The sequence below is a fragment of the Coccinella septempunctata genome, chromosome 1 (genome assembly GCF_907165205.1).
Source record: "Coccinella septempunctata chromosome 1, icCocSept1.1, whole genome shotgun sequence".
Lineage (NCBI taxonomy): Eukaryota > Metazoa > Arthropoda > Insecta > Coleoptera > Coccinellidae > Coccinella > Coccinella septempunctata.
The window spans coordinates 21110177-21126409 of NC_058189.1; the positions used below are offsets into that span (position 1 = coordinate 21110177).

Here is a 16233-nt window from a genome sequence, read left to right on the forward strand (position 1 = left end):
ATGCAATACTGTGTAATTTGTGAGCTCGCGCGATACACGAAATTAGGCATTTCGTAACTGATTACATTAAAAGCTATTTCAAAGTAACATGAAAAGTATCACCTCCATTCATCATTGATCTAATGGAACATTTTTTCAGGTCTAAACCGGAAGACTTAATTCTAACACGCATGTTGGTTCCTCCAATAGCGATCAGACCATCTGTCATCTCCGAGCTGAAAGCAGGAACGTAAGTAACAAACTTCTGTTATATTATTATTGCAAAATTTTAATTTTTGATATTATGGTTTCAGTTTGTCCAGTTACCAAGTTATTCGCATGTAAAAAGTTTCATAAAAGCATGGATCCGCAAATGAGCCGTTTTGGAGATATATTAGCGATTTTCGGTTTTCAAATTATTAACCACTAGCACAACCAAATCCGATAAATTACAGATGATATTCGATTTATTTTTGTCATCTAGTGTTTTACAGAAGATGTTCTATATGATCAACATTTCCATTTCAATGCAGGCAGTACATCGTCGCATGAAGGAATTACGTGCCCTTTCGAAAAGACCTGTTTGTGTTCAGATCGTTCCTCAGGATATGTTATTCACTGACGTTGCATACACTAAACATTTCAAATAACCCCTAATACAAAAAAGTCCGAATGATTCAAATCGAATTTGGTTGCGCTAGAGGTTAATTTTAAAACCGAAAATCGCTTATATCTTGAAAATTGCTTATTGGCGGACCCAAAATATTTATATATTTTGAGGTCTATAATCAGCTAGCACAATATTGAAACTTTGTTTTTTAATACCCGGTATAAGGGGCGCATCGCATGGATTTTTGGAAATTCTGTCTTTGTGTAGAGTTTTTATGGAATCACTGACAAGCGCACAACATAAGTACTTAATAAGGATAAATTCAGATGCATACCACCCGACGATATGAATATCGACGAGTGTTACGATCTGAACTGAACTAGCCAATTTGCCATCGTCAAGGCCCAAATGGAGTACGCTCCACCTGGTATGCATCTGAATTTATCCTTATTATTTTATTCATTGCCTCCCCGTTTAGGCGTGAGCATTCTTCCTTATAAATACTTGAGCTGTTTTTTGGCGTTGAACTATGTTTATGTTTATATTTTCAAATAATATTCTGTGTGACGTCACTAGTTCTATCTTCGCCAAAATGAATAGTTTTGAAAGGTTCTTCTCTTTCTCCTTTTTCCTTTAACAATGTTCAATGGCAATTAAAATACTCAATCGAATTTTATAGACAGGGTGAGTCAAAAATGTGTACCGAGCTTTCTGGGGGTGATAGTACATTGAAAAATAAGTATGGTTTGATAAATAAACTCATAGCTAAAAATACATAAGGGAAATATAGACCATTCAAGAATGATTGACATCCCAGTAGGTCTTGAAAGTCCAGACGCAGCTTAATATCTGATCACAAAATATCTTCAATAATTTCTGTACTTTCCTCACAGAACAGGAATATATAAATATAACCTGAACAAGTATTTGGAAAAAAGGAATATTCGAATTCAGAGCATATTATTCAGCATTCAAAATTTAACACTCCAGTACTCGCGCGGGGTACTACAATACCCCAGGCTCCACGTATTGCTTATGTATCTATCGGACGCGCGAGTACTGGAGTGTTAAAGACTTATGTTTCCAATTTGTACGGTTAAATTAAGGACATAAATAGCAATACAAAATTCATATTATCTTCGGTCAGTGCATAGATTCATACAGGATAGGACTATAGATCAATGTTTATTCACAATACCAACCTGAATTTCCCAAAACAAAATCTCAACTTATGAGCTATTACCAACTTAAATTCGATTTTCCATAGCCACACCAGATGTCAATCATTCTTGAATGGACTATACATATATGCACGATATTTCAATCTGGTGGCATTCACCGTTTAGAAGTTTCGCGGAGAAGTTTTTTTTAATTTTATCAACTTTGGAAGGATATATCTCCCTTGATTATGCATTTTGGACCAGGAGTTTATTCATCAAACTATACTTATTTTCCAATGTACTATCACCCCCAGAAAGCACACATTTTTGACTCACCTGTATATTCTGTAAAGAGAACTTTTTTTTAGTGGACTAAATAATAGTAGAAGTAACGATGGTTAGATATGAAGAACTGAAACAATTAAAAAATTCAAGAAAGAAAATGATTCATTTGCTATTCCATTTTCATTTTTCTAATTTAATGTTTGAACATGAAAGAAAAAACTGAAAACTTTAATAGTGGAAATTTCATTACGAAAAAAGCAATCATATATATTATTCAGAAGGGGGTAATTTCTCTTCCTCAATAAAACTAGATCTGAATATAATTTTTCAATGTTATCCATAGAAAATATTTGGGGTAGATCTGCTAACGGCCCACAACTACGTTTTGTTGAATTAAAAACTAATTTTGTTCAGGTGGAAAAGGCTACAACAATAGTAAGAACGATACTACATATTGTAGTCATTTGCTTGTAGGAAGATCAATTTTTTTAAACCAAGATTTTTTACTTAAAGAGAAGGGATCATGGTTTAAAGAAATTTGCCTTATCTTTGACTAATCTGGATCCATTCCTCATTCCATAATTTCCATATTTTGTCTTTCAAAATAGGTGAAAGGTCTTAAGGATTAGCTGGAATATCTCTATGAGAGCAGCCCAACTTGGCGAGATGATCAGCTTTCTCATTTCCATTAATGTTATAGTGACTCGTAAGCAGTGGCGGCTCGTAACTTGTTGAAGGGGCAGAGTTGCAGAGTAGCTAGTTTTTCGTCTTGAAAAGTTCTTATATTTTGTAAAAAGATCCACTTATCCCATCCTCTAAAAAGCGCGGTCATAAATCAACTATGTTTTATTGAAATGACATTGAATTCCCCTCACAGATAACAGAGTAGAAGAATAGTAGGTACTTTTTCGACAGTGTTGAAATATCTGCAGGTTTGTTTTTACAGCGAAAATCGAAGGGTAAATCACAAATATTTATTTATTATAGCCGAGAAAATGGTTCAGTTCATTTTTTGATCTCGTTGAACGATCGATATTGAAGATTATTATGGTTGATATCTGTGATCGATATCAACGCAGAACAAAATAAAACGAAAGAGTATCATTGGACTTTCTTTGGTAGAACAAGGATAGAATGAAGCAATTGACATATCCCATGCCGCTGATTTGAAAAAATGTTGACGCTCGCAAAAAATGACAAGTGCACACACCAGTGGTTTATGGCCATTTGCACCGTTTCATTAAATGACATTAATTCCTTAAACATCCTTTTTTTCCATAGAGATTCTATGCTTGAACGTCGTTTTAGAGCTTAAGCTTCGTTCAATCAAACGGTGCATACGGCCATAAGACATCTTAGTAAACATCTCCGTGCAGTCAATTTAGAATAGGGAATTCTAGAAGAATCATTTAGTTCGATTAATAACGTATTGGGTCGCCAATTCAAGCATAATTTTAGGATAGCTATGCCAATTCTCTTTCATCATGTAGATGTCAGACCAGCAGTGGTACCACGATCGATCGACAACTTATCGATGTCGAATTTGATGAGGCGTTTTCGGCAATCTAATTACACCCGACAGTTTTCGTGTTAACAAGATGTTCATAAAGAGAATACTGGTCATCTTTGGTACAAATTTTCAACTATTCGACTTGAAGATAAGGCAAGAAAAAAGGAGAAAAACAGGATTATTGTCGAATCGTGCGTTTGTCGTGAGCTTGTGGTTTACGGGGGTATATTTTTATAGGCGCTTAACATCTCAAAGGGTCGTGAATGAACAAAATAAACGTCCCGTCTGACATTTACCCTATTCATATCACTTATGAGTGTACGAAAGGCTCATAAACACCTAGGAGTACAGGGGACTCGATGAGCCATCGAGTCGGTTCTAAAATTTCGGCGTTACATACCGATACGAATGACATTGAAACATATTACATTACAGTGTTGATGCAGCCCACTAACAAATATCATTCAACAAATATGACAAGTTGGCAAGCTCTCACGTTAATTGAACGTGATTTTCTTATATGCGCAACTCAATACGCAGATCGCGCATTAGCCTATCAGTTTACGAAAATTAACCTTAACTTGTGTCAAAACACATAGTTTGTTTTATTCATTCATTTTAGGATTAGTGATTTATAATTATAACAGAAGTTTATATGGAAAAGACAGTTCATTTGTTATAATAATAGGAAGTAAGGTTAATTGTTAATTTAGTCTGAATAAATGGTAAAATTTTTTCTATTTATTACTTAATAATTGTTACGTGGTAAGTGTTACTTGATGCTGCATAAATCCATACTTAAACCCAAGGGCGACTGACTCAATTATACATTTCTTCGTGAAACGTTTCGGTCAAAAACGCGCCGTCTAGCATTACCCTGAAAATCATATTCATATCCTATTTCAATTTCCAAAAACTTATCGTGTAATATATTATTTTCAGCCATGAATGAAGTTATAATTTTATTCGATTAATATAAGTTCCATTACCTATTGATCATAACTACATATATTTCTGCATTTACGGCCAAAGTCACCAAAGAAGTTACACTTCTATCGTGTGGCTTTCCACGCACCAACTTAGTTATTTCTTGAGAATAGTGCTATCACTATTACTATCTATAACTATCTATATCTTCTAACGCAAGCAGACGTGCGCAATAGCTCTTCATAAAATTGAGGATTTCAGTGCTTAATATTCGAAAATTTATATTAAAAAAACAACTAAAGTGATTATAAGTGATTAGTACATACGCACAAGTTGAAAAATTTCGTGAATTTTTGAGAGTGATAACTAAATCGAAATTTATTGTTGCGATATCTCAGACTGCAAGGTGTTACAGTGTTGCCAACATGGCTGAATTGTGCAAAAATTGTCAGAAGGGAGTGGCTGACGAAGACGAAGCAGTATTTTGTAATGGATGCGATACTTGGATGCATCGTCTTTGTATAAATATGTCGCAGAGGACCTACGTACGAATTAGCAAGTCTTCCGAAGAATGGTTTTGTGACCCATGCATTCAGCAGCAACCGAACAAAACAGCTAAAAGGAACAAAAATAAGACAACAACACAAGGTATAGGTCAAAGTAAAGAATATACGTTGGCTGATGTAATGTCCAAGTTGGATGATATGGACAAGAAATACAATGCACTCTTCATAAAGTACAATGAGCAGATCGAAATTAATAAATCTCTTCAGTTAGAAGTGGCTGAAATAAAGAAGATACTTAATGAACGAGAACAAAGAGATTTGGAGAGTACTCTCATAGTTCACGGCGTACCCAGGGAGAATGATGAAAATGTTCAAGATATCGTCGAGAACCTGGTAACAAAATTAGAGGTGGAAATTCAGGGAAAAGTTCTGAGCGCCTATAGAGTTGGAAAAACTACTGGAAGAGCGGCACCGATCCGAATTAGTATGGAAAACAAGTCAGATAAGATAAATATGATTAAAAGCTGTAATAAAATCAAACTTACGGCAAAAGCTCTAGGATACAAATCAGATGAAAAAATATTCCTGAACCATGATTTGACTAAGGCCAATCGACAACTTTACAAGGAAGCTCGTGATTTCAAATACCAGAACGGATATAAATATCTGTGGATTAAGGAAGGTAATATTTTTCTTCGAAAGGATGATAACTCTAAAATACTACTGGTTCGAGATTCAAATGATCTGGAAAACTAATACAGAACCCTAAACTAAAAATTATATATATGAACTCACAAAGCGTGAGGAATAAATGGGACGAAATAACTTGCTTTGTGAAGTGCTATTATTGTGATATTTTGGTCTTGGTTGAGACCTGGCTGAATGAAACCGAGACGTCTTCCTACCAACTGGATGGGTTCAAAGGAGTTCATACTTGTAGAAACAAAATAGGGGGAGGTGCTTCAATATTTATTAGAGACCATATTAATTTCTCTATAATAGAAAAATCAGATTTAAATGAAGACATCAGCTGGCTTTGTGTGGAAGTGGGTGAACACAATTTAAAAGTGAGTGCACTGTATAAACCTCCATCTTATAACGACAGTGACTTTCTGGAGTATTTGGAGGACATAATGGTAAAGTACCAGAAAAAACATGTTATAGTAGGTGATATTAATGTAGACTTACTGAATCCTAGTTCGCAGATGTGCAAAAAATATCTCGATGTATTAAAATTGAATAACTTTCGTGTTGGTAATGTAATTTCTGAAGCAATGGCAACTCGGATAACATCACACTCAAAAACTCTATTGGACCATGTTATATTAGATCAAAACACTGTTTTATTAGACTCAGTTGAGGTTCAGAGCAATTCACGTTCTGATCACAAATCCTTAACATTTAATATCAACGAATGTTTTAGAATATACCGGCCAAAAAACGTTTTTGAAAGAAAACGGTTGATTACATAAAATTTAAGGCATTATTCAAAGAAAAATCACAACAGTACAATATTGATACATTCGCAAGACTAATTGATTTGATAACTGAGTGCAGGAGAGAGTGTGAATGTACGAAGAAAATTAAATGTCATTCTAATAATATGTGGGTAAACAATGAATTAATCGAACTCATTAAGAAACGTGATAAATTATATAGAAAAAAGTCTAAGCATCCAGCTGATCCTAATTTAGAAAAACAATTTAAGAGCTTAAAGAACGATGTAAACAATAAAATCAGATCCTTGAAAAATCGGTATTTCAGAATAGAATGGGAGAAAGCTGGCAACGATGTAAAGAAACAATGGAGATACATAAACAAACTGCTCTCGAGGAAAAAGAAAAACATTCCGGGTATAAAAAAGTTGTCGGTTGACCACGATATCATAACAGATCGGGAAACTATACTTGAGAATTTTAACAATTATTTCGCAAAGGTGGGAGAAAATATTGTCGGGGAGGTGGAAAATGAAATCGTTAGTAATGAACTGGTTTTAAATGTTCAAGAGATCGATAATTTGAATTCATTTGTTCTCACTCCAGTAACCGAGAAGGAAATCAATGATATATTACTCAATTTGAAAAAGAATTCTGCACCTGGTCACGATAAATTATCTGTCAGAGATATATTGAATTTAAAGGATGACTTATTGCCAATATTAACAAGGCTTGTTAATGCAATTCTTTCAAGTGGTAACTATCCTAGCGAATTGAAGATCAGTAAAATAACACCCATACATAAATCCGGAAAAACTGATGACTTAAATAATTACAGACCCATATCCGTTATTAGTACGTTCTCTAAAGTTTGTGAAACGGCCATAAAAAATAGAATGTTATCTTTTATTAAAAAGTATGTTGTGGTCGATCAATACCAGTATGGATTTACGAAAAACAGTAATACCCTCAGTGCGACAGTTGATTTGATTAATGAAATTTCGTCAGCTCTAGACAATGGCCAGATAGCCGTGGTTATACTGGTCGACTTGAGAAAGGCTTTTGACGTGGTTAGCAGAGATATTCTTCTTCATAAGCTCCAACGAATGGGATTCAGAGGAAAAATACATAAGTTGATTAAGTCGTATTTAACCGATCGCCGTCAATATGTGTGTATAGATGATAGCAAAAGTGACTGGACTTCCAATTCGTTTGGTATTCCCCAAGGGTCGGTTTTGGGTCCCCTTCTTTATTCATTATACGTGCTTAACTTGAGCAAGTCAAACGTCCGGGCCAGGTATTTCGCTTTTGCAGACGACACTGTCTTGATATATACAGGTAATAACATAGAAGAATTGAATGAACAAATTAATGAAGATCTACAACGGTATTTACATTGGCTTTGGAACAATAAATTGAAAATTAATATAAATAAAACTAAGTATATGGTATTCAAGCAAAAGAACAAAAAAGTTACGAGTCTAAAGTTAAGCATAAATAATATTGAACTTCAAGAAGTTTGTGAGGCGAGGTACTTGGGTCTGATGTTGGATACACATTTGAGCTGGAAGAGCCACGTTGACTCCATAATCGAGAAAATAATACCGATGGTTTCGGCTTTATATAAGGTTCGATCTTATTTATCAAAAAAAAGTAAATATCAGGTCTACAATGCGTTTTTTTTTATGTCACATATAAGATACTTAATACCGATTTGGGGAACTTGTGGAAAAACATACTTCAAAAAAATACAAACGTTACAAAATAAATTTATTAAAGTGTTGTTTAATTATGATCGATTAACAAATACTACACAACTTTACTCTGATTTGGAACTACCAAATTTGAAAAAAATATTAGAATTAGAACAATGTAAATTAATTTTAAAAATCATAAATAAAATACAAAAGTGCAATACAGAGTATAAATTTACGAAAGATATTCATAGTTATGAAACAAGAACACATCAAAACATATATCAGACAAGAGTAAAAAGTCAAAAAGGGCTGAATAACCCAATAGCACAAGCTTCAAAAATATTCAATAAATTACCTACTCCCATAAAATCTGTCAGTTCAATTGGTAAATTTTCTGATCAAATAAGAGAATACTTAGAGTTGGTGTAATGTGATTTTGTCCGCTTTTTCAATAGAATGTTAAGTTGGCATTTTTTGAAATTTGTCTTGATGTGGAACTGCGATTCCTCAAACATCAGGTGTGTATGTACGAAATAAGATTTTATTTATTTTATTTAACAAAGGCACTGGTTAATTTCAATGGAATTCTGTATCTACTATCCTCGATACCAGTTTAGGGTACTGTTTAGAGGATTGTGAATGTAAATTTTTTTTTGTACTTGTATATTTTATTCAATAAATCATTTCAAAAAAAAAACTTCAAAGAATTCCGCACATGATATAACATGAGCTTATGTCATGTGCACACTGTTTCCGCTTCCATTTAGTTTTTTTTATTACTAAACGATTGAGTTTATTCAAACACCTCAATGTACTGAATTTTATTTGAATCCGCCAAATTTTGACAAAGCTATCGAAAAGTGATTGGATTCTGGAGCCAAACTGTTAAAGATGCATTTTAGGACTTGAGTTGATATGCAGTTTCCTCATATTCTACCTCTACAATCATTTCCTGAAATATGAATGTTGAACCCGGATACCCTTTAAATAGGGGAATATTTTCGAAAGGGGGGGGGTAAAACCTTTACCCAGGTGGGTAAAGGTTTTACCTTTATTATATTACGTTACATTTATTATGTTAAAGAAACATGTTCAGTGCTTCATAAAACTTGTCGTGTTTTAGTTTTTTTACCAGAAGAAAATGTACTCTCCCAAAACTATCTGTTTTTCCATAATTACGTAATGAATAATTTTCAGGAATGAAGATGATTTATCAGTCAAACAGTCTGAAATATTGTTTATTAATGATTGCATCCGTAAACACAAACTATCAGGAGCGTCAGTAAATATGTTTCTAGAAGGATGGGATTTTCTGCAACTTCAAACGGCTCTTTATTTCAATAGCGAACTCTCTGGAGTTCCATTAGCCATGATGCCAGTAAGTTTTTCGGAAAATATTGTACTTTTTGAATTTATTTTCGACATGTTATCAATCTTGCAGTCAAAAAAGCCAGGTCGTGGGTTAGTTCAACGATTGAAGGGAAAACAAGGAAGATTCAGAGGTAACCTTTCAGGAAAACGCGTTGATTTTACTGCTAGAACAGTAATATCACCTGACCCCAATTTGGAAATTGATCAAGTTGGCGTGCCTAAGCATATAGCCAAAATTTTAACATTTCCGGAAATGGTTTTTCCTGGTAATATCAGTTTTATGAGGCAACTGGTAATGAATGGACCTGATAAGTGGCCAGGGGCAAACTATATTCAACAGAAAAACGGATTGAAGAAATATCTCAAATATGGTAATAGGGAAAAGATGGCACAGGAATTAAGGGTGAGTCGAAACAAATATTAATTAAACTTTGTTTACCCCACCTCAGAAGAGAAAAATCATTACCAGCAACTGTTGAAAAATTTAATTTTTTTTTCAGGTGGGTGACTTGGTAGAACGACATTTATTTGACGGTGATGTAGTTTTGTTTAATAGGCAACCAAGTCTGCATAGATTGTCCATTATGTCCCACAGAGCGAAAATTCATGACAACAGAACTCTTAGGTAGGGGGAATGTAGTATATAAAACTTTTATTAATGAATTTAATTCTTCAAGGTTCAACGAGTGCTGTTGTAATCCTTATAATGCTGATTTTGATGGTGATGAAATGAACTTACATTTACCTCAGACATTGGAAGCCAAGGCAGAAGCTGAGATCTTGTTGGGGGTTTGTAGTTTTGATACTACTATTTTCACGAACCTTCTTCTGAAACATGATTCTTTTTTTCAGAATAAACATAATTTAGTAACTCCCAGAAATGGCGAATTGCTCATTGCTGCAATACAAGATTTTATAACAGGTGCCTACTTAATAAGCCGAAAAGACACATTTTTTGATTGGCTCACCGCCACACAACTTGCTGCTATTTTATTGGCTAGCAAGGATACCTCAATGGACGTACAGTTGCCACCACCCTGTATTATTAAGGTATATTATAATTACGAAAATTTTCAGGGGATTTGAAAAGAATTCTTTGCACTGATATGCCGAAATGATCAGTTATGGGCAGAATGATTCTCCACAATTTGAGTTATTACTGCAAATGTAAGTTAACTCAATAACTCTGAGTTTCATACATGAATTTTCGAGGTTCGCTGCAGAAACTGTCGAACACATATTTCAAATATGGGGTTTTATAGTATATTTGAGCTTTAGTAGCCAACGACTATTAGCTGCACGAGCGAGCGGAACGAAGCGCCCTCAGAATAAACCTTGGAACATATACAGGGTGTTTCATCATAAACTGGACAAACATATGTGGTGGCTAAATGACACCGGGATAATCACTTTTGCCTGACATAAACCCCGTTTTCGACGCATAAGCGAGATATGGGGTGTTCAACGTCGTATTTGAGCAATATTCTAATGAGTGTGGTCAGTTATGTATAAACCTAAAAATAACGATTTTTGGTCATATTAAGTATTTTTGAGTGCTCAATTCAGAAAAGATGAATAAGTCCGAGAAAAATTTTTCAAAATGTTCGTGATTTTTTTTCCCGGTTGCCAAATTAAATTCCATTTTCTGAATGGACACAACTTTCGAACAATTTCTGTGGAGAAATTTTTTTATAAATCCAACACAACTTTTTTTTCACATATCTACAGCGAAAAAAAATTTCACCCGAAATTGTTGAAATGTTTTCTGATTGTAGTTCCTTTTATACCTAACACGAATATGGAAACAGAATCGAAAAATATCAAACCTGTGGAATGTAAATTGAAACTAATCGAAGGATATGAATTTTCGTCACCAAGCAACAGCAATTCACAGAATTTGGCTGTGCATTCGAATTACCGTTGCTTGGTGACGAAAATTCATATCCTTCGATATGCTTCGAAAACGGGGTATATATGTCATAAGGCAAAAGTGATTCTCACGGTGTCATGTAGCCACCATATTTGTTTGTCGAGTTTATTATGAAACTCCCTGTATATATACAGGGTGACAATTTGAAAACTTGCCAGTCCAATTATGTCACGACAAGGATGATTTCAGAGATGCCGGAACAGGTCAATTTCCATTCGTAGGGGGGCATATTTTGAGCAGAATTGTAAGCCGAAAAAATAGAGAATAGGGGGTGAGCAGGGTGAGCTATACCTCAATTGAAAGATCACAACGATGTTTTCAGAGAAAATGCCTAAACAGGTCAATTTTTATTCGGAGGGGGACATGTTTCTAGCATAATTGTAAGCCGAAATCTCCTCAATCTTAGGTGTAGGGGTTGTCACCCCTAAATTCTTGATAGGGAAAAGAGGGTGAACTACACCTCAATTGGAAGATAATAGTATTATGTAGAGGGACATATTGTCTTCCAATTGAAGTTTAGCTCACCCTCTATTCCCCATGAAAAATTTAGGGGTGATAGCCCCTATACCTAGGTTTGAGGAGATTTCGGCTTACAATTTTGCTCAAAATATGTCCCCCCCCCCTTAGAAATTGACCAGTTCCGGCATTTTCTTTTAAAACATCCTTGTCGAGACATAATTGGCCTGGCAAGTTTTCAAATCGTCACCTCCTGTAACTACTTCAAGGTATCAACAAAAACTTGCGAACCATAGTATTCATGTAGAGAGACAAGTGATCTTTTAATTGAGGTAAATCTCATCCTCTATTCCCTATTAAGAATTTAGGGATTGTGGAGAATTCGGCTTACACTTCTGCTCAAAATATGTCCCCCTCCGAATAAATATTGACCTGTTCCGGCATTTTCTCTGAAAACATCCTTGTCAAGACATAATTGTCCTGGCAAGTTTTCAAATTGTCATCATTTGTTGTCGTCTAAAGCCTGGAGTGAGACAGTTGCTTAGTGTCGCCAACCACAATTGAGATAGTAACGTAGCGCTTCTGCCTTAGTGTCTCGCTAGAGAGTAAAGTATCGAATGTGTGGACGACAACAAAAGCGTTCGTAGCACTGTAATGGCCATTCCATGTATCTATGTTCCAAGGAATAAACTATACGATTCACTTTCAATTTGGATTATATTTTTTGGCTTGTTATGATTCGATTTATTTTCACGTATGGTTGGCGGAATTTTTCTAAATAGCTTTCTTGTACACAAATTGGTACCAGCGTCCCTTGAACTAAGTTCTCTATATTAATATGAACTTGCCCCAAGTCAGAGACAATTGATTCCTGACTGAATGAGATGAAACAACTTTCGGTTTTACAATTGTCCAAAAATGAGGTTATATCTTGTTTACCAAATAACAGCTGACAGCTGGTGATTTATTGACATCTGTTATCCTTTTTAGCTAGGTAATCTATGTTGCCGAATGGTAGCCTGGAAACACAGCCCATAAAATTTCAAATCCTCATATTTATTTTTATTTATTCAAAACCCTCTCTTAAACTAGTTTTTCATGAAAAATATATAAATGATGTGTTTGAAATGTGAATTTTTGAAGATATTTCAAATAAAACAGTTCATGTTCGTCCGAAGGAGACTTCCCCATTCCAAAAAAGTCAATATTAATGAGAAAATCTATAGTTTATATAATTTATTCTCTTGTATAGATTCATTTTCAACCGAATATTATGCAATCTTAATTCCACCTATGGTGATCAGGAGGAGCTATATAAAATGTTTTTGAATTGAACATAAAACCAAGAGTTAATGTCATATTTTGATTTACAGCCAAAGTGTCTGTGGTCTGGAAAACAGATAATCAGCTTAATATTTCAACCAAATAAACAAAATCCTGTGAAAGCAAACCTAGAGGCCCCTGGAAAGGGAGACGCTAAAAAGAAAGAGTTTTGTGTCAAGGACACTTATATTTTGATAAGAAATTCTGAACTTCTTGCTGGCACCCTCACTAAAACCAATTTAGGCAGTGGAGGAAAAGAAAAGAATATATTCTATATAATACTTAAGGATTATGGAACGGAATTTGCTATAAGAGCAATGTCAAGAATAGGTATGTATATATATATATATATATATATATATATATATATTGAATGTCAGCTATACATTTTTAGTTATCAAACAATATAGCAATATGGGATATGTATGAGTTTTAGCAGAGGTTTGTGTAACGAGGTACAATATAATTCTGCGTAAGATACAAAAGCTTAGGAAAAACGTCATAAAAAAAACCTGTCTTCCCGTGAGTAGTGTTGTGAGGACAAATTTGTTTATAGAATAAGCTTATAACGTAATGAAGAGCTTCTTTTCCGTTGAGGAAGAGGCTTCCTTGACCTTTCAAATGAAGTATCACTTAACCCCTCTCCCCTGTTCAATTTTGAGGAGTTGAAGCGCCCCCTCTGGTTGCTTGTTCGAGCCACAAATATACGTCAAAAGATGTCCCCCAAACAAAATCATTCGATATATTTCGGGCAGTTTTTTCTGTATCGGATAAGAAATATACGCGGAGGCTCATTTGAGCTAAAAATTTTTGGTGTGAAAGGTTCATCAAAGTAACGTTTTTTATACACCGTTGTAAAGAGGTTTCCAAGACCTTTCAAATGAAGTATCACTCAACCCCTCTCCCCTATTCAATTTTGAGGAGTAGAAGCGCCCCTTCTTAGGGGGTTGCTCGTTCAAGCCACAAATATAGGTCAAAAGATGTCCCCCAAATAGAATCATTCGACGTGTTTCGGGAAATTTTTGCAATCACTATGCGATAAGAAATATACGTTGTGGCTCGTCTGAGATGGAACACCCGTATATTCACGATAACAATTCTCAGATTCAATCTTACATTGACTTCTCAATTCAGATAACTCATGATAATCCTTGAGAAAGCCGCTTTTGGTATAATCGGAAGTGCGATTTTGATCATAAATAATCTTTAATGAGGATAAATTCAGACGCATACCACCCGACGATATGAATATCGACAAGTGTTACGATCTGAATTGAGCTAGCCAATTTGTCATCGTCAAGGCCCCCAAATGGAGTACGCTCCACCGAAGAAAAGCAGATGCTGACCATGGTTTCGGCCTCATTTGGCCTCATCAGAGCAACATAGCATTTTTCTACGGTGGAGAACGTTTGGAATTGATGGAACTTTATTCAATGTTGTCATGTTCTAGTGGGTATTATTTATTTACCCACAGCGCCATCCAACATGAAACGGTATCCGATTCAATCCCCCCCAGATAGAAACCAAGACGAAGACAATAGCATATGTCCCATATTTTCCCTAATTCAGTACGCCGGTTCGCTTTTGCGAACGTCGGACGTATGATGAGAAGTCTGAGACGCGCTCGGTTATCGACAGAGTACGATGCCGGCGGTACAATAATAAGGAATGATCGCGCCTAAACAGGGAGGCAATGAATAAATAATGAGGATAAATTCAGACGCATACCACCCGACGATATGAATATCGACAAGTGTTACGATCTGAATTGAGCTAGCCAATTTGTCATCGTCAAGGCCCCCAAATGGAGTACGCTCCACCGAAGAAAAGCAGATGCTGACCATGGTTTCGGCCTCATTTGGCCTCATCAGAGCAACATAGCATTTTTCTACGGTGGAGAACGTTTGGAATTGATGGAACTTTATTCAATGTTGTCATGAATTAGGGAAAATATGGGACATATGCTGTTGTCTTCGTCTTGGTTTCTATCTGGGGGGGATTGAATCGGATACCGTTTCATGTTGGATGGCGCTGTGGGTAAATAAATAATACCCAATAATAAAGTTCCATCAATTCCAACCGTTCTCCACCGTAGAAAAATGCTATGTTGCTCTGATGAGGCCAAATGAGGCCGAAACCATGGTCAGCATCTGCTTTTCTTCGGTGGAGCGTACTCCATTTGGGGGCCTTGACGATGACAAATTGGCTAGCTCAATTCAGATCGTAACACTTGTCGATATTCATATCGTCGGGTGGTATGCGTCTGAATTTATCCTCATTATTTATTCATTGCCTCCCTGTTTAGGCGCGATCATTCCTTATTATTGTACCGCCGGCATCGTACTCTGTCGATAACCGAGCGCGTCTCAGACTTCTCATCATACGTCCGACGTTCGCAAAAGCGAACCGGCGTACTGAATTAGGGTGTCAAATATCAGATTTCATTTCAATATAGAAACCGAGAAACGTCTAATGCACGAATAATAATCCGCTAATTATAATGATTGCTTATGGGACAAAAATGATGAATCTTCTGAAAAGTAAAGTAATGAGTAATCGGTCGTCTACACCAGTGACTCCCAAATGGTGGTCCGCGGAAGGGCCACGGGGGTTTCGAGAGGCGAATAAGGGGTGGTTTATTCTGGCCGGTAACTTATATCCTAATCCCTTAAACGGTTTTTGGCCACCCAAAAAATATTAATTTTAGATTTTCGGGCTAGTTTATATAGTGTCCCGTAACTTTTATTCGAGGGTTCATTATTGCAGTTTTGCGATCAGAAACATAAATATTTGAAGTTTGCTTCTTGAGTTAGGGATTAGGGAATAAGTTATTGGCTAGCATAAACCAATCCTTAGGCAAAACCTCAATTTGGCGCATTAACATGGATACCTGGACGACTAATATAACATAATATATGTACAGATGGGGCCATCCATAACTTTCCACCCCGAATTTTGAGCTTTGGGATGAAATAATGAAAAAACGCTCAGAAAGGTCAAAGTTTGTTCAAAGGGGGACAAATTCCCCCTTTCAAATGAGTTT

General features: G+C 35.6%; 1 protein-coding gene across 1 annotated transcript in view; it reads left to right on the forward strand.

Annotated features, from left to right (window-relative positions):
- LOC123322907 (DNA-directed RNA polymerase III subunit RPC1) overlaps positions 1-16233 on the forward strand; it is a 64526-nt gene that overhangs the window by 15271 nt on the left and 33022 nt on the right. Inside the window, exons 6-12 of the mRNA XM_044910989.1 lie at positions 140-229; positions 9308-9488; positions 9552-9884; positions 9982-10106; positions 10159-10270; positions 10334-10531; positions 13241-13520. Of these exons, the coding sequence (XP_044766924.1) occupies positions 140-229; positions 9308-9488; positions 9552-9884; positions 9982-10106; positions 10159-10270; positions 10334-10531; positions 13241-13520 (1319 nt within the window). The remainder of the gene's footprint in view (positions 1-139; positions 230-9307; positions 9489-9551; positions 9885-9981; positions 10107-10158; positions 10271-10333; positions 10532-13240; positions 13521-16233) is intronic.